This window comes from Vespula pensylvanica, chromosome 9, assembly GCF_014466175.1.
Source record: "Vespula pensylvanica isolate Volc-1 chromosome 9, ASM1446617v1, whole genome shotgun sequence".
Lineage (NCBI taxonomy): Eukaryota > Metazoa > Arthropoda > Insecta > Hymenoptera > Vespidae > Vespula > Vespula pensylvanica.
Window position 1 is genome coordinate 8,265,152 of NC_057693.1, and position 26,395 is coordinate 8,291,546.

General features: G+C 29.2%; 5 protein-coding genes across 10 annotated transcripts; 3 read left to right on the plus strand and 2 right to left on the minus strand.

Annotated features, from left to right (window-relative positions):
* The first annotated feature begins 4,500 nt into the window (after positions 1-4,500).
* Positions 4,501-8,713, plus strand: LOC122631748 (leucine-rich repeat-containing protein 70-like). Its single transcript, XM_043817802.1, has 3 exons — positions 4,501-5,218; positions 5,551-5,670; positions 6,055-8,713. The coding sequence occupies exons 1-3, from the start codon at positions 5,201-5,203 to the stop codon at positions 7,123-7,125; spliced, it is 1,209 nt and encodes a 402-aa protein (XP_043673737.1). The 5' UTR covers positions 4,501-5,200; the 3' UTR covers positions 7,126-8,713.
* A 714-nt stretch (positions 8,714-9,427) lies between these two features.
* Positions 9,428-11,086, minus strand: LOC122631723 (GDP-D-glucose phosphorylase 1; the record flags this gene model as incomplete). The annotated part of the gene is made up of 5 exons (XM_043817752.1): positions 10,516-11,086; positions 10,156-10,436; positions 9,985-10,087; positions 9,602-9,911; positions 9,428-9,516 (listed from the first exon to the last, which is right to left on the minus strand). Coding segments are annotated over exons 1-5 (990 nt in total), but the record flags the coding sequence as incomplete, so codon positions are not given.
* Positions 11,087-11,194: 108 nt separating this feature from the next.
* Positions 11,195-13,174, plus strand: LOC122631721 (chitinase domain-containing protein 1). Its single transcript, XM_043817749.1, has 7 exons — positions 11,195-11,411; positions 11,539-11,685; positions 11,750-11,930; positions 12,057-12,166; positions 12,269-12,423; positions 12,495-12,827; positions 12,912-13,174. Exons 1-7 carry the CDS (start codon positions 11,295-11,297, stop codon positions 13,051-13,053), a joined length of 1,185 nt encoding a protein of 394 aa, XP_043673684.1. The 5' UTR covers positions 11,195-11,294; the 3' UTR covers positions 13,054-13,174.
* Positions 13,175-13,313: 139 nt separating this feature from the next.
* Positions 13,314-15,831, minus strand: LOC122631722 (estradiol 17-beta-dehydrogenase 11). Of its 2 annotated transcripts, XM_043817751.1 has the most exons (8): positions 15,480-15,831; positions 14,674-14,919; positions 14,466-14,590; positions 14,144-14,254; positions 13,912-14,073; positions 13,744-13,826; positions 13,540-13,656; positions 13,314-13,464 (listed from the first exon to the last, which is right to left on the minus strand). In XM_043817751.1, the coding sequence occupies exons 2-8, from the start codon at positions 14,912-14,914 to the stop codon at positions 13,314-13,316; spliced, it is 990 nt and encodes a 329-aa protein (XP_043673686.1). In that variant the 5' UTR covers positions 14,915-14,919; positions 15,480-15,831. The 2 variants fall into 2 exon arrangements, with proteins under 2 accessions (XP_043673686.1, XP_043673685.1); XM_043817750.1 differs by lacking the exon at positions 15,480-15,831 and having other exon boundaries at positions 14,674-15,054.
* A 1,307-nt stretch (positions 15,832-17,138) lies between these two features.
* LOC122631785 (N-acetylgalactosamine kinase) lies at positions 17,139-26,047 on the plus strand. Of its 5 annotated transcripts, none has more exons than XM_043817875.1 (10): positions 17,139-17,256; positions 18,863-19,031; positions 19,241-19,408; positions 19,519-19,726; positions 22,675-22,783; positions 22,883-23,040; positions 23,499-23,639; positions 23,724-23,838; positions 24,427-24,631; positions 25,404-26,047. In XM_043817875.1, the coding sequence occupies exons 2-10, from the start codon at positions 18,865-18,867 to the stop codon at positions 25,567-25,569; spliced, it is 1,437 nt and encodes a 478-aa protein (XP_043673810.1). In that variant the 5' UTR covers positions 17,139-17,256; positions 18,863-18,864; the 3' UTR covers positions 25,570-26,047. The 5 variants fall into 5 exon arrangements, with proteins under 5 accessions (XP_043673810.1, XP_043673809.1, XP_043673811.1 ...); XM_043817874.1 differs by lacking the exon at positions 17,139-17,256 and adding an exon at positions 17,466-17,623; XM_043817876.1 differs by lacking the exon at positions 17,139-17,256 and adding an exon at positions 18,251-18,291.
* The last annotated feature ends 348 nt before the right edge of the window (positions 26,048-26,395 follow it).

Sequence of the window (26,395 nt, forward strand, 5' to 3'; positions counted from 1 at the left end):
ATAATCTACCTCATCAAAGAATGATATCTATGTATAGTATCTTTGATACATATCTTTTTTTTTTTTTTCTTACTCATTGTACAAAAGAGAAAGAAAAAAAAAAGGAAGAATTAAGAGAACAGGTGGAAAGAAAAGAAGAAGAAAAAACACAAAAATACAAAAGAATATAAGAGATCTTAAAAACACGCGTGCCATTGAGTGACGGGGGGAAAAAGATTCGGAAGATGCGAGTACTGAATTTTTTATTAATATTTTTTTTCTTTTTATTTTCTTTCCTTTTGTTTTTTTCTTTCTTTCTTTTTTTTTTTTTTTTTTTTTTTAATGAATCGAGAACAAAAAATGGGGCACAAAAAGTCGTGACAAGCGATTTTGCACAAAGATAGAAATTTTAGATATATTTTAGCGAATATACAACGAATTTTCTCTCTCTTTCTCTTTCTCTCTCTCTCTCTCTCTCTCTCTCTCTCTCTCTCTCTCTCTCTTTATCTATCTATCTATCTATCTATCTATCTATCTATCTCTTTTACACTTTGCGATATAAAAATTAATATAATCAAATATGATCGCGAGGCATTTTTGAATATAACGCTGATAATACTAATAATAAGAGTATAAATATTAAGAAATGAAAAAATAAGAAATAAAGGGGCAGAGAACAGTAATATTTAATATTGCCAAACGTTTAACGTTTAACGGCGTAAAAGTTTTATTGGTTTAAGCTTTAGAACCTTTTGGGCCAGTGATTCTAAAAAAATAAACAAGTATACAAATTATATATATATATATATTATATATTTTTAATATTGTGATTCAATTTTAATTTGCAATCGTTAAATAATGAATAAATGCTATCCCAAGAGAGAGAAACGTTCGGTATAAAAATAAGACAAGATTATCATAAATTTTGCGTAAGAAGATATACATATATTATTTTTCATCGTTTTATCTTTTACTTTCTTTTTTTTTATAAATTTATATTTTTACGTAGCATGAAATGCTCCTAGTGTAGTACATATATACGTGTATATATATATACATATATATATATATATACATAAATATAATATATTTATTTATATATAAGGGTTGCGTCTAATAACAGTATAATTAATTATAAGTTCTTTATCAATGATCGAAAAGTCAGAAGTCAATATTTTGTTTTTTCCATCGTTCTAGTCACTCTGCTGAAAAATTACTTCAACTTTATATTCGTATAAAGAGAAGAAGATGAGGAAGAGAAGGAAAGAAAAGAAAAAAAAAGAAAAAGAAAAGAAAATATTGCCATAAATTGTTACTTCAGGCAAGGATCATCAAACAGTTTTTTTCGATCCTAAAGATTAAAGGATTTATTATATAATTATTACGTTTTACGATACACACCCTATATATATACATACATAGATACATACATACATACATACATATATACCTATTATATATATATACACATATATATGAACATATACATACATACATAAATACATACACATATACATATATATATATATATATATATATATATATATGTATATATGTACACGTATATATGTATATGTATATAATTAGTAGATTTTGAGTAATTTCGTTAATGACTGACATAGAACTGTTAATTTTGTTAGTTAATATAAGGTTTTTTGCTATTGTTACTGATCATGGCCCTGGGATACAGCTGCAATATTGTTCAATACATATCTACGTTATAACATTAGCAGAACTATCTACCTCATGGTATAATGAACAATAATAATGTTCGACTACTGAAAGACTGAGATGCCGAATATCCCTGTTATCATCTTGATGAAACTTATTTGCAAAACATTCATAATATATGCATATATGCGTCATATGCACCGTAATATAATAAGAAAATAAAAATTTTATTATATTAATTAGAAATACAGTATATATATATATGTATATATACATATATATATATATATATATACATACGAGTATATCATATTATTTTATATTATATATTATGTTATATTTAATGCAGATACGGGTTTTGATGACAGCAATTTTATATATAATACTATTAAGAGAGCTTTGTGCTTTGTCTTTAATTAAGTGGTCTAATGTCTGGATTTTATAATGCATCGTGTACTATTGGAAAAAAAAAAGAAGAAAAAAATTTACATTTAGGAGTTTGTTCGAAACAAGTAACTGTAATCATTTTTATTTGATTGGTATGTCTACATTTCGCACTTTTAAATCGTTGCTAAATAATTGTGTGTTTTATTACTTTTCGTCGTGACTAAAGTGCTATTTAAGAAGATACATGTGTATGCACGTTATAATTAATAGCCACACTACATTTCCTTAAGTGAAAAAATAAAAACATAAAAATATGTGTATATAATAGTAAAAAAAGAAAAAAAAATAAGAAAAAAAGAAAGATCGGAGTTTGGTCAACTAATAATAATAATAATAATAATAATAATCATAGTAATAATAATAGTAATAATGATAATGATAATGATAATAATAATGATAATGATACAAGTAATAATGATAATGATAATAATAATAATAATAATAATAATAATAATAATAAAAGATAATAAAATAAGAGACATTTCTTAACGTTCGATCTTCTGGAAACAAAACAGAAAAAATACAAAAGTAAAATATATTAATATCGTTTAATTAAATTGCAAATTTATAATGTTATATAAAAAGTTTGGAAATATGGAAATAGATTGACACAGACAAACGATGTACATTATGCATTACCGACTATTATTATATATATATTTGTTTAATATAGATACTAAACAGACGATGCAATTCTATAAATGAATTCTCTATAGAATTTTTATACTTATAGCTACAATTACTTTATGAGACTTCCGTTTTATCCTGAAAATTGATTTTATGTGATGGCCGTAGAGACTGCGCAGATCTCATATCGAATATCTTCATGCTATGTCGAATCGTACAAAATACTCATTTCTTCGTTGAGAGGTAATAGTTTTATATATGTGTATATATATATATATATATATATATATATATATATGTACACACACATATTTAAACACATACATACATATGTTTCCTCGTTTTAACCGAACACACTAAAAACGTCACTGTTTATAAGTATACTCGATATTCCGTCAATAAGTACAAACCAAAGCTGCCTTAACTGTTTATACCTCATTTTTATGCTATTTAATGTTCCCATATTTATAATATAATAAAGTTTTAAGTAATGTTATGCAATTAAGCATATATAATACATAATGAAAAAACTTAAATACTTTTATCCTTTTCTTATAGATAATAATATTTATATAAATTATATATATACGTATATATATATATATACACATATACATATATATTTATATGTATATCACAATCACTCGAAAATATTCAAGAGAGAATTGATGACAAAAAAAAATATAATAAAATAAATCATCGATGGATCTGATTGTGTTCGAAAAAAAAAAAAGGAACATACATATAATAAAATATATTTTTAACGTTGGTCATTCGATCTATTGAATATTTTCAAGTGCATTGTCGTGAAAAAACGTAAAGAATAAATAAATTTATATTAATTCCGGCATTTTTTTATACGAAGATTCTATACGTAAAAACGGCACGTTTGACGTATTGAAATAATTCAACACAAAAAAAATTTTCGATCATCATAGACAAAGATTTATACTAATTAATTTTTCTTTATAAATGTACGCGCGTGCTACAAGATTAGGATAGTACGCGGAAAATCGATGCCTTATAATTTCTAAAGATATTCGTTCAAGATAATAATTATCTTGTTGAATTTATTACGATCGTGTAAATATATGTATACATATATAAATATATATACAGACACATATATACATATACGCATATATATATGTGTGTGTGTGTGTGTGTGTGTGTGTGTGTGTGTACATATATATATAAATATATATATACATATATATTTACATGTACATCGAGTTGCCTTTATAATACGTATTGTATTACTTTATAAGACTGTTTCTTTTTTTTTAATTATTATTATTAAAAATCTATGCATATTGGAATACTCGAATATTATAATTCATTTACCTAAACCCATTTCTATCCCTATCATATAATCTTTATATAAAAATAAACAATTTTATAAATTGCTTAATCCGCAACTTAAACATAATACCTAAACATAATAGTTAATTCATCTTTTCGACGAGATGTGAAAAAAAAAGAAAAAAGAAAATTGCATTAACTCGTAAAAAAAAAATCCTCTGAGACGTGAAAAAGCATACGATTATTTTTATAAAATATGATAACTGCGAAACGGATTTGATTTGATAATAAGGATTGTTGCTCTATGATCATACATACGTGAGAGATAGGGATAAAGAAAGAAAGAAATATAGATATAGAGATAGAGATAAAGAAAGAAAGAAATATAGATATATAGAGATAGAGATAGAGATAGAGGTAGAGAGAGAGAGAGAGAGAGAGAGATACAGAGAAAGAGAGAGAGAGAAAGAGATAGACAGAGACAATAATTACGAGCTTGCGCAGAAGATATTTGCGAAAGAGAGGGTAGGGTGAGTGGCCGGCGAAGGGGATACGCAAGGGGAAGGGATATAGGGAAGGGTGGCTAAGGAGAAATAAAGCGCAGCGAGCTACGTCGTCCGCGTTGAATGTAGCCGTGGATGTTGCATGGAAATTCGTGTTATCTCTTCCTTTCGAAAGGTGTGATTTTGACCTCGTCTCGTGAGCAAAAAGTTTTCATTCTTCCATATATATATATATATATATACATCTACATATACGTATACGTATACACACACATAGACACATATATATCCTTTGTCTCTCTCTCTCTCTCTCTCTCTCTTTCATAAAAATCCAATTCCTTCATTTTCAACGTTCACATTACATCCCTTTTTATATTTCTCTTATCTTTTTATCTTTCGGTGTTTGGTGAATTCGTCTTTTCATCACAACAAGTGTGTCACAAAAGTGTATGAATAAAAACAGTGATTCGTGTATAGTCGTGTGCATCGAGAAGATAACTCTCATATCCATCTCATCTTTGCTCTCTTTCTATTTTTTTTCTCCATTGTGTCTCATCACTTCGGCTTGATAGTTTGAACGTTGTCTTTGAGAGATACAAGAACTACGTCCCACGTCGTCGCTGACTTTTCTGGATATGACGAGGCATGCGCCGTAAACAATTCTGGGATTGATGTATCACAGGGCGCAGGTACTAACCAAAATACGCATATTTGCATAGTATTCTTATATAACGGCAAGTTTACACTCTTTTTCGATATGTATATATTCGTACATACATGCACACATACATAGAAAATGTATGTATGTATGTATGTATGTATGTATGCATGCATGGAGATGTATATGTATATGTACATTTATGGACACATAAATACCTACAAACTAACATATATCGCATATCATATATAGATATTCACATGTATGCATGCATTTTCTCTCTCTCTCTCTCTCTTTTCCCAGAGAAATTTTCTCACTTAATTATTTATTTTTTCTTATATCTTTTATTTTCTGTTCTTGTAGATCTCGATTTACTTCGTACTGTGTACAGCGACGGTAAGCCTTGCGCTTTCCACGAATCAAGAAAAAAACACTGCCGAGAACACACAGTGCCCTCCAGAATGCATCTGTCTATCCCAGAAGGTAATTACATAGGTAATTACCGAACCGTTCGAGCTGTCACTCGCACATTGCAATTCCTATTGAAGAAGGAACGATAAGAGATAGCGTTCTTTTATTTCGAAATCGTATGAATCTCTTTCAATGATCAATCAACGTTAAAAAATAAAAGGGACGAACGAATGAATGGAAGATAAAATGGAATGAATATATATTTCATAAAACAGCTCGAAAAAGTTAGTCGTTGGTCGAAAGAATTTTTCGGATAAATTCGTTTTATACATATGTAAAAATTCTTTCGCTTTTTTTTTTTTTTTTTTTTTTTTTTCTATAGATACATACATTCATGCGTACGCGGGCATATAAAATCTTTTGAAATAAAGAAGAATTTGTATCTACGTGTTGCAGGTGATTTGCAATACGGGAGGCCTGGAAGATATACCGACCCAACATTTACCAGAAGGAGTAGAGGAATTGTCTCTAACGAAAAATAATTTTCCTATAATAAAGACCGATGCGTTCGCCGGTCTACGTGTTCTGAAAAAACTCTCATTAGATGGTAACAATATCTCGTCCATAAGACCGTTTGCTTTTCGTGGTTTGAACAAATTACGAGAGCTCTCGATTCAGGACACACCTTTATCCTATATAGAAAAATTTTCTTTCGCCGCTCTTCAGAACGTTTCAGTTCTCTTATTGGCGAATAACAAGATCCGTTACGTCGAGGGTTACGCGTTTGCTGGTACCTCAAATATTCGAGCTATACTTTTAAGCAACAATCCATTATTAAGCTTACATAGTCATGCTTTTACCGGCTTGACAAACGTAATCAGACTTATTCTACCATCGGGTATTCGTAACATCGAACCAGATGCTTTCGACGGACTACATATGGTCGGTCTATTGAAACTCACATTCATGGATCTTTCCAGTTTAAAATCCTACACATTTCGTGGTCTAAATCATGTGAACTCTTTAAACATTCAAGAGAGCGACTTAGGCATCATACAAAAGGACGCTTTCACAGGTTTGACTTACGTTGATCATCTTAACATTCTCAACAACAAGATCGATCTAATTGAAAGATTTCATTTGAGAGACGAGAATACTGTGAATATTCTTAGGTTTCACGGTAATCACGTACTCGAAGCTCCTCGTCATGCAAAGGACATCGTTCTAGAAGTGAATTCGATCAGCGCGATCGACAATCACTTCCCTTGCGACTGCCAAGCTCATAATATTCTCGAGAGCGACTTCGTTAACGGTAGTGCTATTGAATTTCAACGTAAAAATTATTGTATATCACCGATCGAGTACAACAATAAACCGATGAATCTGATCGACTTCGAACTAATCGCCAATTGTTACGACAACGTCGTACAGGACAATCTTGGCTCGGGTGTAGTCATTGCAATGTCCTCGTCACCTATGATATTGTTATTCGTTATTTTTCTTTTCAAAAGCTTCCTTCTACCTTGAGAAGAATTTTCTATTGCTCGAGAGTAATTTATCGGTGAATAAATTTCAATGATTTTGGATCGTTCTCGAAGGAAGAAAATGATCGATTAATTAATCTCTCTTTAATTTTACAAAAACCGAAACATAAATATGGTTTTTCGATCTTCTTAGTTTATACCACATCTCCAAAAAAAAAAAAAAGTAAAAAAATATTAGATAATTTAATATCGTACTTTTATTCTTAGACCGCGTTCATTCATTAGTTCGATTGAAATAAATTGTCCGAACGAATTAGATAGGTTATCTTACGTTCATTTTTAATTTAACGATCATATTTCCTTCGCTATTCGTTCTTCTATATATATATATTTTTTTTACGAGTTTCTCAGCATTTTTCAATATCTCAAGTTAAATTATTATGAGATGATGATGATGATGATGATGATGATGATGATAATGATAATGAACTTTCCAGTGATTCGAAAACTCGTTAATATAAAACTACTCGAAACATTGGATCGTTTAAATTGTTTAAAAATATTTTGAGAATTATTTAAAAATTGTTTAAGAATGAAAACAATATAAGAGAATGATCCATCGTAATCGATTTCATTCGCGTTCGTAAGTTAAACGCACGATCGATCTATGTAGTTAGCTTGATACTTTTATACTGCTAGTACTTCTAAATATCATGAAACGCCTAATTGCACAGCAAAAAACACCATTTCGACAATTCTAATCATTCGATTCGACGCTATAAATGAGATACGATGGTATCGTTGTTAAAATGTCGATAGGAACATATCAAACGGCGAAAGAAAAATATTAATTAGTATTGACTTATATTGCGTCCAAGTTGGACCTTGTTTCATATTCGTTTAAAATTTGTTGAACAGTTTCGAGCATCGAGAAAGAAAAAAAGAAAAAGAAAAAAAGTCGTTCTATATTTTAAGTGATAACGAAAATAAGAAAGTACGATAGATTTAATTAATGTTAAATGTTAGTTAAATTTGTCATCGTTATGTTTACTGCTAATGTTTACATCACATACGTATATGTTATTATAACCTCCAATATATATTTATATTTATTAGCACTCATAAATCGAAGCCGTGTCTCCCGAATCTATTCTTTGCCTTTTCGGCTTAGATCTTTTATATCTGCCTAAATCTATTATACATATCATATGATTAATCATATTACGAGTAAAATATTCCTGAAAATGCTTAGATAGACTTATATTTTTTTAATTCGTTATCATTACATTTATGTATATTTTTAAGGTTAAGAACGAATATCCCCGAATGTTCTTTTATTGTGTGACAATTCTTCGTCGCTATTTTAGAAAACGATTTACGATTTACTCTCACGATTGTCACGTGATAAATTATAGCGTCTCTAACGAAAGTATTCGAACGATTCCGTGCCCGAATTATCTTCAGATTGATGAATACAATGTATAATATATATATATATATATATACATATACATATACATATACAAACATATATATATATATTGGAAATTATTACGTTGAAATTAATCCAATATTAGTGATCATATTTCAATATTATGTAGACCAATTTCAATAAAAATCAACAACGCATATTTAATTAACATTCTGTTTCTTCAAACTATGTATATGTATTTACGTATTGTATGTATTTACCTGTGCAATCTACAAAATGTATATGTATGAACATATATACGTACGCTTCGTTCAGTCTCTTAGATTATCGTTCATTGAAATATACTTTTATCGATAAGAATAATGTTTCGTTCTTATATTTAATATTGGATTAAAACTTTTTAAAAGGATTACAAAAATAACTTATAAAATAACAATAATTACTTACTTTTCCGCACAAACTGTTGCTGACTCCCGGCGTCTGCCTCAACGAACTTCGTACTGATTCTCTTTGCATGTACAAATCCTTCCTGCTTTCCTATTGGCTTAAGCTAAATGCTACGTAAAATGTTAATTTTGAAAATTATTAATTTATAATATTTAATAACGATACAAAAAAGTATACATTTTTTATTTATATTTTATAATCTTGTAATATTATCTATATAATCTTTTTATTATTTATATAAATATCATTATGAAATTATTATAACCACAATTTAGTTTACTTATTGGCGCGAAAAATCAAATGAACAAAGCACGCGTAATTGGAAGGTTATATAATTATAAAATTGTAATGTTTTTTATTTTTATGTATTTGTATATTTTTTTATGAATAATAATAGATTATTACAGATAATAATAAATTATATTCGGTCCTTTGTTATTTAATTTTGTATTATTTTATGTAAATCTTTTTTAATTAATAAATAAGACTCTTTTGTTATGTGGTCTAATATTTTTACTATTGCTGCTTCTGTCAAATTTTGATATATTTCTTCTGCTACAAGAAAGAGAAAACAAAGAGCATGTAATAAAATACATTGATATACTTGTGAAAAAGAAAATCAATTCAATCGAATAACTACTTTTAATAGATATGTGTCCAAAGAGTTCGCACACAGCTGGATTAAACAAAGTTGTATCTTTTACATCAACATGTGACTTTCTTGCCCAAACATATGCCCGTACATCGTCATGCACTTCTTTTGAACTTATAGTTTTTGCCCTTGTAACATATACGTTATGCGCTATTTGGTGCTTCTGAAGATAATTTACTAATGAAAATATTGAAGATACAAAAGTTTCTATTTTGTTTGAAGATGATAATTTAAAGCAAAACCCTTTGCTAGGAAAGTTTTCTAAGAGGAACAAAGAACCTTGATACGGTTGTACTTCCTAAAACAAGCTTCATTCTTAAAATGATCACAACTTCTGGATATATCATATATCATATGTACTAATTATTTACAATATATTCAAGAAGCATGTTGTGCTTGAGGTAATATAAATGCCAGTGTAAATGATTGACAGAAGCAAAAGCACATAAACTATTATATGCAACTCTGAAGTACCTAAAATATGAAAGAATGTTTGTCACTTATATTCATACATCATTTATATAAGTTAATGAAATATTTACGGTGAGCTGCTCAACAGTAATATTTCAATAGCTTTTTGAAGACTATACTGTGTAATGCTCTGCGGTAGACATTGTAAATATTTTATAATTATTAAAGAATGACACCATTCAATAGGACTAACATTAACTGCTATGATATCAGTATAACCTTCATTTTGTATCTTAAACATTATTTCACTTTCCGGTAATCTAGTAAAGTTAAATTTTGTTGAATCAAACGGCTGTAACATTGTTGTAATATGTTCTGGCGTTCTTCTTCTAAATGCTCTGTCAGGATTAAGCTAAAAAATTTAGTATATTTTACTACGTAGTATAATTAAAGGTTAAGGTTATGATTCTCTAAAATACAACTATATATACCTGAGCTAACAATTTATATGGACCTTCGAGTACCCGCCAATTACTAATATTTAATACATATCGAAATACTTTATCTTTTTGAGCCTTTTCCCACGCTTGTTTTAATTTTATATCGAATTCAGACTCATTTTCTTTCCCACTGATCGAAAAATGAAAATTATTATACGTATAGTTTAGGTTAGGAATATTCTCTTCTGTAGTAAACATAATAAATAATTTCTCCTAATTTCATCGAATAATTCTTCTTTCTTCTTTTACAGCTACTTTTATATAACTTATCGCAAATACTGTAGAATAGTCTTCTTTTACTTCCTTGTTATATGTTCAACATAATTCGTATAACTAAATTATAAACAATAAAGATAACCTTATAACCTACAATAGAATTACTATGGATTACGCTAATACTTCGTCACCTATCCTGCGTCACCTATCCATTTTGTAAGGAAAAAAGATTAATTATTATTATAAACGGAAAAATTATCGAAATTATTAAAAATTAATACGCTTTATCGACTGCTACGAAGAGACCGATGCGCTCGAGTAGACGGTACGAAGAGAAATGACCAGAAACGTTGTAAGTTCAAGACACTGTCACTAGAGTACGCGATAGCAGCGCCCTCTATGAGTAGTTGAGACTTAACCAAAACTTGTCGTTTCGATATAAAAAAATTTTGCTTCCATAGAATCATTTATATACAATTCAGTATAAAAAATTTTTCAACAATTATTAATTAAATAATATTAATAGTATTAATTGAATAAGTATTTTAAATATTATGAACATCCTGATACTGATCCTAAATATATTAATTGTAATTAAATTATCCGAAGCCACATTGTCGCCGCCTACAACTACCAGTAATAAAAAAGATAAAGTGAAGATAGAAATTCAGGTATAAAAAATAATAAAAAGAATATGTTGTTATAATCAATATTGTTCAAATTACAAAATTCTAAACACATTAATTAATTACTTCATATATAGCATGTTATTAAGATTAATTTGATTACAATTTTTAGAAAGGACCTGTCAACAAAGACATTTTTCAAAGGAATTTAGTAATTAAAGATATTACAATAACTGACATTATTAGGGAATCTAGAACATATTATACAGACACTAAGCGTAGAAAATTTTCTGGAGAAATTTTAGGATATATTACTCCTGTAAGTACAGTCATTAAATTAAGTCGTTATTAAAATTAGCTTATGCTGCCTGATATGATTTTAGTGGAACAGTAATGGATATGAAATATCAAAAACCTTTCATGGGAAATTCACAATGGTATCACCGGTATGGTTGTCTATATTACCTAGTAATATATCAACATTTCAATTACCAACACATGATGTTCAAAAAAAATGGTTGAAAGATATGAGATCTATGAACAATGAAAATCATAATGTAAAAAGTATGTTGAATTGGTAAACAATAATGGTTATTATATACTACTTAATAATTGCTTAATATTACTTATTATTGCTACTTAATAAAAATCATTAAAATATTCTTTTACTTTAGTTTAAACATATTTCAGTTTTGCCAAGAGTATTATTCGAACATTGGTCAACCAATGATATCACCGAGTTAGAAAATAATATACAAAAGCAGCAACAACTCATTACTGTATTATCTGATACAGCAAAGGTAATGATTTGATTGTTATTAAAAAAGAAAAAACGATATAACATAGAAATTCTATTATAAAAATGTAAACACATATCTGTATGTTAAAATATTTTGTTACAGTCATATCGTTTTGATGGTTATGTCTTAGAAATATGGAATCAGTTTATATTTACGGGTATCAATGTGCAGATTATTTTGTCTGTGGTTAAAACAATTTCTCAAAAATTAAAGAACAATCATCTTGACATAATATTAGCTGTTCCACCATCAAGAGGGTAAGTCTAATATTAGCTACATTACTTTTTTAAAAATCTATTAAATGATTAGACTTATTTTGATTTTTTAGTACGAAAGCACAGTTATTTTCAAGGGACCAATTCAATGAATTGGCACCCCATGTTAAAGCTTTTTCTTTGATGACATATGATTACTCGAGTCTTGAACGACCTGGTCCTAATAGTCCACTTGCTTGGGCAAAACAATGTGTAGAATTATTAATACCAAATCAAAATGATCCTAGACGAATTCAAATCTTGCTAGGCATCAATTTTTATGGATACAATTATACACTAGAAGGTGGTGGACCTATCTTAGGTTCACAATACTTAAAAAGTCTTGAATCATTCAAAAGCAAGATTCACTGGGATGATAAAAGTAAAGAACATCTTTTTGAAACAAAGTAAGGTTTTAATTTGATCAACTTTGTCTCGTTATAGTTTTCGGTAATATTTTATATATTATTAAATTTCATATTATATTTCAGGTCTTCTTTAGGCAATAGATATATTTTTTATCCTACTCCGTATTCCATTATACATCGACTTGACCTTGCAGCAGAATTAGGTACAGGTATTGCTATTTGGGAGCTTGGTCAAGGATTGAATTATTTTTATGATTTGTTATAAGAATATTTTAATGAAGTATCATTCTGCCGATCGGATTTTCATAATCCATTAATTGATATACGTATCTAATGGCCTGTAATTAATTAACAATATTATAACAAATATACTCTGAGAATGCTAACATTTTATAATATATTACATACATATGTATAGTGTTCTTATGATTAATCAAGATTTTATTTTAATTGTGAGATGAAATATTATCAAATAATATATCGTAAATTTACCTATAAAATTATGCAGTATATTTTTAAATATAATTACTGTAGGTGTACTTTTTCAGTCTTTTCAGTAATATTGTTATTCTCTTGAAGCATTTCTGTACTTTCTCGTCCTTTAAACATCATCATGGATTGTGGTCCACGTATTATACGATACATTAAATCCCAACACATTTTTGCAGGTAATAAACTGTGCATGGAAATAAAGAAAATTCATTTTTTAATAATAATATGTCTTTTTCAAGAACATATCTATATAACTTACCATTTAAGTGGCAAAAGAAGTCTGACACTGTTAGGTAAAGTAACATTTACTTTATCCAATAATATTCCTTTTACTACTTCTTCGGCAACGTACTCGGGTTCGAGCATTTTCATTAATCTACGATTATATAATTTAATAAAACACTAAATTTGCATACAGTTGTGAATTTCAGACTTTTCATTAAAATACACATTTTCTAATTACCTAGGTTTAACACCATTAAACATTTTCGTATCAATGAGATAAGGGCAAACGAGTGTCATATGAATCCCTTCGTATCCATGAGCCTTAAAAATATATTTCAAATTTTATACTAATAATAATCTAATAATAATATTGAATGGAGAACAATTGAAAAATTTGTCTTTTTACTTTGAGTTCTGAAAAAAGACTTTCGTGAAGTCCAATGGCAGCAGATTTCGTGGCTGAATAATCAGTGCAATTGTAAGTTCCTAATAGACCAGCAACACTTGCTATTGTTACGATATGTCCATAATTTTCTTTCATCATTTCTTTTAGAAATGATTTGATAGTCTAATTCAACAAGAAAAAATATCAATATTATTGTGAATATTAAAATTTATGAAAATGCATCGAGACATACCCAGTAATGCGCCAATATATTTATTTTAAATGTACGTTCGATTTCTTCGTCTGGTATATCCAAAAGATTTTTGCCATATACGTAACCAGCATTATTTATCAATAATGATATCTATTTAAAAATATAAGGAAGATAACTAATTAAATTTAAATATAAAATGGACAACAAAATTATCTAAAATAATTAAATTATAATTTATATAAAATTAATGGCAAAATTAAAATAAATTATAATTTAATTATATTTATATATACATATATATATATATATATATATATATATGCATATGTATAAACTTTTATTATAGATCATTCTTACTTACATTACCAATCTCAATTTTAATAGATTTCGCAATTTTAAATATTTCCTCTCGATCAGAAATATCGCAATAATATCCCCAACATTTTCCACCGTGTCTCCTTATTTCATTTACCGTATCTTCGAGTGCTAAATAAAGATGATATGAAATATATGAAATATTACATTATAGAATATATTAAATATATCGTGAAATATAAATATTTATATACCTGATTTATTTATATCCCAAATGATAACGTTAGCACCCAAATGAGATAATTTCTGAGCGATCAATTTACCAATTCCAGCAGCACCTCCAGTAATCAAAGCTATTTCCCCTTTGATAGATTTTTCACGATAACGTCGCGGGATGAACGTGAATATTATTGTTTCGAATATATAGAATATTGACATTATCAAGAATAATAAAACGTCGTAAATAAGAATTAACGTTTCTTTTAATTCCATCATGATATCTGAATAAAATCGATGAAAAAAAAGTTGCATTCATTTTATATTTCAGGAATATTTAAATAGTTAAAAATCTTTTTCTTTTAATAATAAAAAATTTTCTGCAGATATTTGCATATTTACTGAACAATTCGAACGGATAAAACGCATAGCTAATAGGAAGAGAAAGTTTTCTTGACAAGATGAAAGTCGTATTTCTTGTACTTTGAGATTTCTTGAAACACTATATTTGGAGCATGGAAAAGTGTGAAGAAAAAACTTGTTTTAAACGTAAATGACAACTTCGTTTATAACACTAGAAATTCTTATATTTCAATTTCACTTTATCCGATATTGTACGATAACTGATATATTTTGAAATCGTATTGAAATAATCTGATTTAAATTTGATATTCGATACACTTCGTTATGCTTTAATAAAATAATATTTCACTTTTATTTGTTTTTAAAATTGTTTTTTTCACTTCAATATATCAATTTATCAATGAATTGTAAGTTTACATTGAAATTTTGTAATTGAAATATTTTGATAAAAAAGAAAAGAAATATATACTCAAATATTTACCTATCGATCGGCGCTTCCTTAATTTTCGCGCGTTTAAATAGTATTTGAAAATAAATCTTCCGCGAAAGTTGCTTGTCCTTTGATAGACTATTCTCGACTGCACGAAGCGAATTGTAAAGCGGAACGTACTTACTATCCCCGTAAACGATCTTTCATATGGTGTGAGTATATACGAGTGTATCCTGCATGTTATTCACAATAGTATGTAACATGTTTTCTATACTATACATCCCCATCGTACGATTGTATATATCCTATAATTACAACTCTTACTACTTTTCTTTATCGTTACACCGTGTACTTTAACGTGACCTAAAGGAACTATTGTCATAAACAGAGTCATTATGAAATATAAAAGATATATTATTAATGTCATTCCTGCAAGACAACTTGTTTCTTAACATATTTTGCATAAATTTATAATTAATATCATTTATAAAAAAAATTTTATGAAAGGTTTCATTTTTAATGATATATTATATTTCTATAACTTATAATTATCTTTCCATTCGTTCATTATTCATTAATCCAATTTGTTTGATGAGAAAAATTTTCATAATCATACCTTGATACAAAATTTTAAAAAATATAGAAAACAAAAAAAAAAAAAGGAAAAATAATATAACTCGTTAAAAACGCAGTAAGGAATTTCAATCTACGCAAAATTGTTTTTACCTTTATCCAGAGAAAAAAGAAACGACAAAGAACTTGATTTATAATTTTCCTTAATTATCCAAATAAGCCAATCCTAGGAGTACGCGAGAATGGGAAAAGAACATGTCGAATCTTTCAAGTGGAAAATAGTGAAATCGAGTTGCAATTCCTTGGGAGACTAGCGTGAACAATCAAATGTAATTATCTATGATTGCAATTGAATTTTTTAGTTGCATTCATATCTTCGATCATAATCAAAATGTGTGACATGATTTTTTAGATTCGCCGAAATGTTTGTCATATAGAATTTATTTCATGTATGTGTATATATTTTATTCTATATGGATATTCTTCGTTATTTGGTGAAAGGATACTTTCCAAAATCTAGGTCGAGTAACTATCTACCTGTATCAAAGAATATAAACATAAAAAGAGAAGTGTACATTATTATATTGCCAATAGAGATTAGTGAAATGTAAATAAAAAAAATAGATAAGCTAAAATATGATTTTTTTTTTTTAGCGGTATGTCGACTATTTCATACGTTTTATTATTACGTAATTTATACGAAAGATTTTTAAGCTAACCTTAAAGATATGAATTTCTGTTTAAGTTTTTTCATTAGTTATTCTTTACCTATTAAATTCTATGCTTCCTATGTGCATTAATAAATTATTTTACACGCGAACAATCGTTGCATATAGAAAGAGAATATGATTTTTTAAATAAGGGCCAATGTTTATGCGTTTATTAAAATAAATAACAAATATAGCATGATGCAATAAAAAAGATGGATGCCAGTTTACGAAATTAATTTGCGCGCGCGTGTGTGTATATATATATATATATATATATATATATATATATATATATATATATTCTTTAAAAATTACCGCGTTGAATACTTGCGATGGATTTAAAAAATGGCGGCATAGATAGTGATCGGTAACGCCACGCATGGTCATGGAGGGAAACAAAATTGAAACAAAAATTGACTCGATCGATAAAGTCAGAAAGTGTATACCGGGCGACGCAGCGTAAAAAAAAAGTATCAAGTTTATTGACGATAACAGACGTAATATTATTTCATTTAATATATTGAAATTGTGAAGAACGAAGGAAGGTATGTATGACGTAGCTCGTCATATTTATGCTTTAAATCATTCTTATTGTCTATCGAAAATATGCGATAAATCGATTGCACAAAGATACGCCAACTTCCGAAGCGTGTCGGCGTTCACGCGATTGAGACGCTGAGATGCCTCTCGGCCGGCTATGATTCTGCGCATACGAGTTCGCGCACATATATATAGGGTGTCACGTAAGCAACTGCGTCGACAACTGGCGCCACGTTGCGTTGCATCTAGTAAGTGCATCCATCCGTTTTCTTCGAGCGGGAGGATTTAGCTCTTAATATTTTCATCTAGAAAAAAAGCTCAGCGACGATTTCGAGTGAAGCTGATTTTTTTATTAAGGCAACAATTTATTAGGTATTCTTTTTTTATATACGTATACATATATATGCATATATTTTTAAGATAAATATAATATCAACCACGTTTGTAATCGCTAATATGTTCATACATGAATATCTTTTAAATATCTGTGTTAAATGATACATTACGATAGATTCGAACGTCTTATCTTTTCATCAGCGATAAGAATGCACTTTGTAAGCATTAATACTTTTTTTTTAACTTTGAGTTTATCAATAACAAAAAATACGAGGAATAAAGCAAACAGAGTGCTGTTTTCCGTTGATGATTACGTGGGAGATGAGTCCATGATAAATTACGATAATGAGTCAGTATGAAAATATACGTAGCGATAGGTTAATCGGACCGCGGGAAATTTAAATTTTCATAATCATAACTTTCAATACATATAAAATATAAAAAAGATTTCAGAACATATAAAAATGCAATGTGTATTTCGATCTTATCTCGTGACAAAATATCGGTATTAAATATCAAATAAATTAAATTTAAAATAATATATAGATGGAGATTTTATCGTTTACACTTATCGATATCTCACGTTAATTCTTTTATAGATAAATGATATATATATATATATCACTTTCATTGTTCATAAATCAATCGGATTTTGTCAAAAAGTTTCCTCTCTCTGTCACAGTTTGTGAAAATAATATCCTAAAGTAAATAAAAAGCTTATCTTTGATCGATATCAGAATTAATATTTTTAATAATAATAAAAAGAAATAATAATCATTTTATAATAAATCAAGATAAAGGAAATTAATAAGATTCGATAATGATATAACGTAAAATAAATTATAGATATTTTATTAGCCGTCTTTGGAAATTGGAAACCTCTTATTATCACTGCGCGAGATTATCACGAATTTTAAACGAAAGTTTCCGGGGCATGTTTGGGGGAAATCGAGCGATACTGCAACCGCACCATAGCGCGCAACAACGTAATTACATTAATGGCGTTGACCTCATTTTCATTCCGGATATTAACAATTTTCCAATGGAATTTGCCATTCTGTTCATAACATTTTCGATCAGAAATTTTCAAGCAATCGATTAAATCTGCAAATGCATAGATCGATCGATCGATCGATCGATGATCGAAACATGAAATGATTTTTCACAATCATTTATTTTTTATTATTATTATTATTATTGTTGTTTCTGATTTTCGAAAAGATCGTGTTAACAATAAGATTTTTCTTTCTTACTTTCAACTTTCATTATTTTCAGAAATGTCGGTGGAACGAGAAAACGGTGAAAATCAATTTTCCGAATCGGAGGATGGGGTATCGATTTTAAAAACGGATGACTCGTTTATGTTGAAATTAAAAGTCCTCATTGATCATTTTACTGAAAAGTATGATCGTGAGCCTTCCTTTGTTGTTAAAGTTCCAGGCAGGTGAGTTCGATTGAAATAATTCCAACAGAACGACGACTAAAAGGTATACCATTTATTTGAAATATTTCATCGGAATTAATCCGTTCGTTCGTATATCCACTTGATGTCATTTTCTATGGAGAACAGATAATAAATTATTATTATTATTATTATTATTATTATTATTATTCTTGTTATTATTATTATTATTATCGTTTCTGATATTTCAGAGTGAATTTGATCGGCGAACATATCGATTATTGCGGATATTCAGTTTGTCCTATGGCGATCAAGCAACATGTACTTGTAGCAGTTGCTATATCGAACGACCATCAAATCAGTGTTACTAATGTTAATAAGAATTACAATGATTTTCGATGTGATTTACACAAAGTGAAGTAAGTCATACTAACGAAATAAAATAAAATTAAACAATTTAGAATTATTTATTTCATCGAACTTTTTAATATCCTTAATAACATTCAAAGATATTTATCGATCTTTTCAGAGCTTGTATCAACGATGCCGAGACAGGACCAATTTGGTATAAATACTTTTTGTGCGGTATACAGGGTGCTCTTGAAGTGATACCAAAGGAAAAAGTTCCTAAAGGAATCCTAGCTGCTGTATGGGGCAATGTTCCTGCTAATGCTGGCCTTTCAAGTTCTAGTGCTCTAGTATCGGCTTCAGTTCTTTCATTGGTTCATGCTAGTCAGGTAAATTTTGCTTCCATTCATTAATTTTCTTTCGGTTTTCCTTCTTTTTTTCTTTAACTTTTCTTTCTATAAATCTCACGTTTTTATGTACGACATGTATGTAACACACACACACATATATATAATTTCTGATCATTATCTAATTATAGTTCGATTTCATAAATTTAAGATTAACAATTACATTAAAATTAATGAGAAGCTATAATATTATACGAATTATTAAATGTTTTAACATCGAATGCAAATTTCCGTCCGATATTTCTCCATTTAATACGTTAATCTCTTTGACGAGAACCACCGCAAATAAGTTGTTGACTCTTTCTTTCAAATTAATGAATTTTCATTCCGCAAGGAACGAGAAAGAGTCGGTAGCGAGCAAGCTGGAAGATTATAGTTTGTCGACTAGATATTAAGCTATCTCGCCGTGAGATTCTCCCTTTTAATGTTTATGAATCTTACCCGATAAAATGGGAATATGAAATCGAAAAAGTACATAATCGTTAAATTTTTTTAATTAAAATATGTACATCAAGTTGTGTAGTAAAAAATCTTATGTATATATATATCATGAAAGTTACAACATCAAGAAAAAGACTTTTTTCTTCTTTTTGCTTCTTTCTTATTTTTTGTTTTACGTTTTTACATGAATTCAAAATAGATTATTGATTCGTCTGTATTATTTTCGGTTTCCTATATAAATTTATATATATATATATATATATATATATATATATATGTATATATATATCTATTTTCTTTTTTTCTCTCTTTCACTTTCTATTTATATCCAAATGTCTAGTACAATATATACACACATATCTCATAGAAGTTATAACTGCTAAAAAAGAACTTTTTTCTTCGTTTCTTTTTTTTTTCTTTTCTGTCATTTGTTTAATGTTTCTATTACGTGATTCAAAAGAGATTATTAACTCATTTATATTACATTTGTTTTCTTTCATAACTATATATATGTGTGTGTGTGTGTATATATATTCTTTTCTTTCTCTTTCTTTCGCTTTCTTTTTTTTTCTTTTTTTCTCTTTTATTTTGAGATCGATGAGAAAAGTTCTTGAGCCTAATGTCTTCTTCCTTCCTTTCTGGAAAGAGGAGCACTTTCATGCTTTGAGATTATGCGTCGGATGTCCTCGAATGGAATGTCATTGGAATTTCTTGATGTCTTCCGCACATTACTTTCTGTGCCTTCTGTGAGAACGAAAAAGAGAAAGAAAAAAAAAAAAGAATAAAAGAGAGAACCTTGGGAATTTGATATTCAGAATCGAGTTACGAATACGCTTCGCGAAGCTCAAAATCGAGTCGATGTTTTATTTATCTCTTTTTATATTTGAAGTTTTATGCATTTTTTTATCAAATCTAATATCCCCACGTATTAATGGATATTCAGTGAAATTAATTATAAAGAGGAACTTTAATTAAGATGATAATAAGAAGAAATGTAATTGCGAGAAAACATTAAATTCTTCTTAATGTTGCTCTCTCTCTCTTTCTCTCTCTCTCTCTCTCTCTCTCTCTCTCTCTCTCTCTCTCTCTTTCTTTCTCTCTCTCTATTTCTATATACATTTTTTTTTCTTTTTCTTTTTTTGTCATTTTAATTCTTACGATCAATCTTTGTCGGAGCTCTTTTAATTTTCTCCGAGGATCTTTCACACGTCAAAGAAAGACGTAAGTAAGTATCTTATCTTTGGATCTTTAAGTCGATACGAATTCGAATCTATCGACCGTATTAATATCAACTACTAAAGAAGTTTCACGTTTCTCCCCCGAAAGTTTTAGAATTCGAGTAATTTCGTTCGGGTGATTCGGAGAGGGGTAAGGGATCAGGGAGTGAGATTGAAAAGAAAGAAAGAAAAAAAAGCAAAGAAAGAAAAACTGGAATAACCCTTCTATGGAATCTAGGCCGAGTTTATTCGAGTAAACTATACGTTTTTTAAAATAAACCAACTGTTTACGATCGATCAAAATTGTGATCGACAGAAGAAACTTTTTCTAAAAGTACGCGATCAAGAGGATAGAAACCCAGAAAAATGGTTTTATCGTACAGATGCTGGTGAATTTCCAAGTGCCATAATACTTTGTGCTCTTTTAATGAATCGCATATCGACGATATGGCATTGAAAAACGTATCATTATTACTGAATGAATATTCGCAGATTTTTGCTTACTCGTTTCTCTCTGCCTTTTTTTCTCTTTCCAGCTTTATTTCTTTTTTTCTTTTTTGATTTTTATTTCCTTTTATTAAAATATCTTTTCTTTCGGTCTTCAAATTACTCGACTAACAAAAGCAGTATTATTCAAACCGACAAGTGAAATACGTCTGGTTTTCTCTGAAACCATTCTGTTACTTCTTTAAATTGAAAGACGAGAAAGAAAGAAGGAGAGGAAGGATAAATAAAATTCGGAAAAAAGAAGAAGACAATATTATCGATTAAAAAAAAAGAAATAAAAAGAAAAAGAAAATATAAAAACTCAATTATCGATGTTCATTTAAACTGTTACAATTCCGCAAGTAATTTATTCTTTCTTTCTTTCTTTCTCTCTTCCTTTGCTTTTTCTCTTTTTCCGTTTTATCGAGTAAAGCTCCGATAGATAAATTCCACCCACTCTCCAGGATGATAGCGGATAGAACGAGACATTTAAGAGCTGGATGGAAAGAAAGAGAAAGAGAAAAAAGACCGGATTTGTTTTGGTATCTCGTAAGCTTTTAAGAGTACCTTGATCTACTGTAATTCCTTACGTTCTTGCAATGCAATATCCAGTATACATGTATTTTTGACTTCTAAATAATCGCAAATACGATATAATTATTTCATAGATCTATGCAACATGATTAAAGTCAGTAAATACAAAATATATAGCAAAAATAAACTATCCACTAATCGCATTCACAATATTTTATTATTATAAAGAAAACAAAAATAATAATATTACAGTTTAGATTATCGAAACGAGATTTAGCAACTATCAGTGCTAGAGCAGAAAGACATATTGGTACTCAAGGTGGTGGGATGGATCAGGCGATCGCTTTTTTAGGAAAAGCAGGTAAGAATTTTTATCGCAAGAGATTATTTGCTTTGGTTAGATAAAAAACAGGGAATATTGAATAATTCAATAATAATAACTTATCATTGTCTACAATAGGTGCTGCTAAGCTGATAGAATTTAATCCTTTACGTGCAACCGACATTACCTTACCTGAAAGTGCTGTTTTCGTGATAGCGCATAGCCAAGCTTATCACAACAAAGCATCAACCGTCGATTATAATCTAAGAGTAGCGGAATGTCGCTTGGCTGCACAGGTATCTTAAAAAGAGCATCTTTGTTTATTTCATTGCTTTTTTCCTTTTTCCTTTGTCTGATATTTATTTTAAGATTAAGTAGTAGACAAAGTGGAAGAGACAGAATTTTTCTTCTTTTTTTCTTTTCTTTTTTTCTTCTTTTTTTCTTGTTTAACCGAGTTATATCAGTTTCATCGATTAATCACTTATATAAGGCAACGAGTTCGCGCAAGCTCGAGCTTTCGGATGCGTAACACGAAATTATTCTTACTTTTTATAAAATCGATATATATATATATCTCCCTGTTCTTTTCTCCCTCTCTCTCCCTCTCTCTCTCTCTCTCTCTCTCTCTCTCTCTCTCTCTCTCTCTCTCTCTCTCTCTCTCTGTAGAAAAGGTGATTATTTATTTTTGACAAATAAACGATGTCGCAGTCCTTAAGTTGAGAAATTCTTGACAACCGATTCAATCTTGTTGCAGATAATAGCCAAGAAGAGAAATAAAAATTGGGAAAGTGTGCGAAGATTAATTGACGTACAAGACCGCCTCGGTTTTAGCTTGGAAAAAATGGCCTCCGTTGTGATGGAAGATCTCCACGAAGAACCTTACACCATCGACGAGGTACGTGCCGAGTTTAAGACGATCCAACGATTGATTGGACCGCAATAAGTCTAAAAGCTTACGTAAGGTTCTAACGTTTCTCAGATTTGCGAGTGCCTTTCTACAACGTACGAACAACTAAAGGAAACATCGCAAATTGCTTCGTTTAATGCATCCCAAACATTCAAACTTAAACAACGAGCTTTACATGTGTTCCAAGGTAAGGGACTCGACTAATGATAAACAATTTCAAATATAACACATTGAACTGAAATTCTAAAGAAAACTTGGATATATATTTATCTTGAATTAATCTCAAATTCTTTAACGTGAAGAAAATAATCTTATTTATCAATCAACCAACATGGATGCATTCCTTTACGAATGCTATAAATTTTCACGACGGCGACATATCGATTGCGTCCGACACACATACTCCTCGGCCCTTGTCATCCTGAAACCAACACTGTCATGAAATTTATTGCCGTGGAGACACGACGAAAAGCAGTCGAGAGAGAAACCCTTCGAAGATCCCATTCTCTTACTTTATACCTTTTTCTTTTACCAAAATATCGAAAACGAAGCGTTAAGAAACCCGTCGATTTTTTTTTATTTTTTCTTCCCCCAAGCCACCCATCGCACCATCTAATCCTAATCCTCTTCTTTCCGTTTACTTTTTATTATTATTATTATTATTATTATTATTATTATTATTATTATTATTATTACTATTATTATTATTTCGAAAGCTCGTTCACACGAAAATCAATTTATAAAATCGTATTGATAATTGATTAATATGTTTCAGAGGCGCACAGAGTGGCCGAATTTGAACGCATAAACAAGGATGACACGCTAATAGAAGATGAAAAAGTCTTGTTGTTAGGCGAATTGATGTCGAAGAGCCATTTGAGTCTTTGTAAGCTCTACGAGTGCAGCCATCCACGTGTCGATGCACTCGTCGACAAAGCCATGAATTGTGGAGCACTCGGTGCTAGACTTACCGGAGCTGGGTAAGTATAACCTTACTGTATATACATATAATATATATATATATACATACATACACATATAGTATATATATATATGTATGTATAAATGCATACTTTAAGCTTTCTAAGGTGAAGAGCTTTTATCGTGAGACAAGAGTATATATACTCTGAAAGCGCGACCTTCTATCTCCATCATCTTGCTTATGTTTTATTTATAAATGTAAGAAATTCTTTATTTTTGTCGATCTATAGATACACGTACGATTTTTTTCTAGATTTGAATATTTAAAAAAAAAGAAAGTACAATTCCTCCACCCTAAAGTTCGGCAAACCTTGTGTATCTTCCCCTTCAGCTACTTCAAACTATAGTAACGCCCATTAGATTGCTAATAGATGTCTATTGACAAGTTCGGGTCACACCCCGGAACTTCGATACATAGAAACTCCTATTTCCGAACGAGTTTGCAAACGATCGTCTGTTTTCTCTACCTCGAATCGATCTTATAAGAAGCAGGAAGATAAATGAATTTTATTCTACCATGTTTTGCTATGATCCATTTTTCATAATACTCAAAACATATATTCAACCTTGAAAAGATTTGTCATCTTCATTCTAATATATTATCTAAATTTTATTGTCGCTATTATTTATTTATTTGAAAAGAAAAAAGAAATCTTAATTTCTCGTGTTAAAAATTAGATCAATCAAATATATTTATATCTAATAAGACTATTCAGTGTACTTATACAAGGCTTGTGTATTACGTAAAGCACATCATTTATATTACAATAGGTGGGGCGGATGTATAGTAGCTATCATCACGAAGGACAAAATTTCTCAATTCGTCGAAGACATCCGACAATATCTTTGGGAAAGTTGTACGAAGTATGAACTTGACCTGGACGACTTGGTCTTTCCTACGGAACCTAATCAGGGTGCTGCAATTTATACGCTTTAATTCCTAATATTATGCTTTGCTCTATATTGTATTATTATGTCACGAAAGTAATTAATGATGCTCGTGTCGATATTTTTCCTATGCCTTTTTTTAGTACAAGTATATTATCGATATATACCTACACACATATATATATATATATATATATATATGTATAGATGTATTCATACGCGTATATGTATAGATTAATATCTGTATAGTACCGACTTTGTTCTGAACTAATTTGTTTAAAATGGTCAGATCAATGCATACCAAGCAGTCGTGAAACAACATTTAATATGCTATTAAATAAATATATTATAATGATAATATTCTTAAGATATTACATAGGATATAATAATTGTAATATTTTCTTCTGGTGCATTATATAATAGCTTTATGATAAGACTGGCACGCTATGTGTACATTTATAAGAGTAATAATCAAAATGTTATGTATTAACGAGAGCAATATGAAATTAAATGAATTCTCGATTTTATATTTTCTATCTGTGGTAATCCGTCGAAATTATTAATAAAGCAGAGAAGTTTAAATGGGTTTCGTCGTGCAACGTTAAAATTTTCCACGGCATTATTGGAAACGATTTTGAAGCATTGATAAAGCGCGATGTTTATTGATCCGCAAGAAACAATTAACAGAACAATGGTATGAGTGATCGAATTCTAGCATTTTCGTGTTTGTGAAAGTTTGTACCTACAACGGTAAAACGTTCTCATAGAAAATCGCATTAAAGGTAGAGAAACCTATTACGCGTTTCCCATTAAATTCTTGGAATAACTTTATTCGATTAATTTAAAACTATATTAAATATTGGTAAAATAAAATA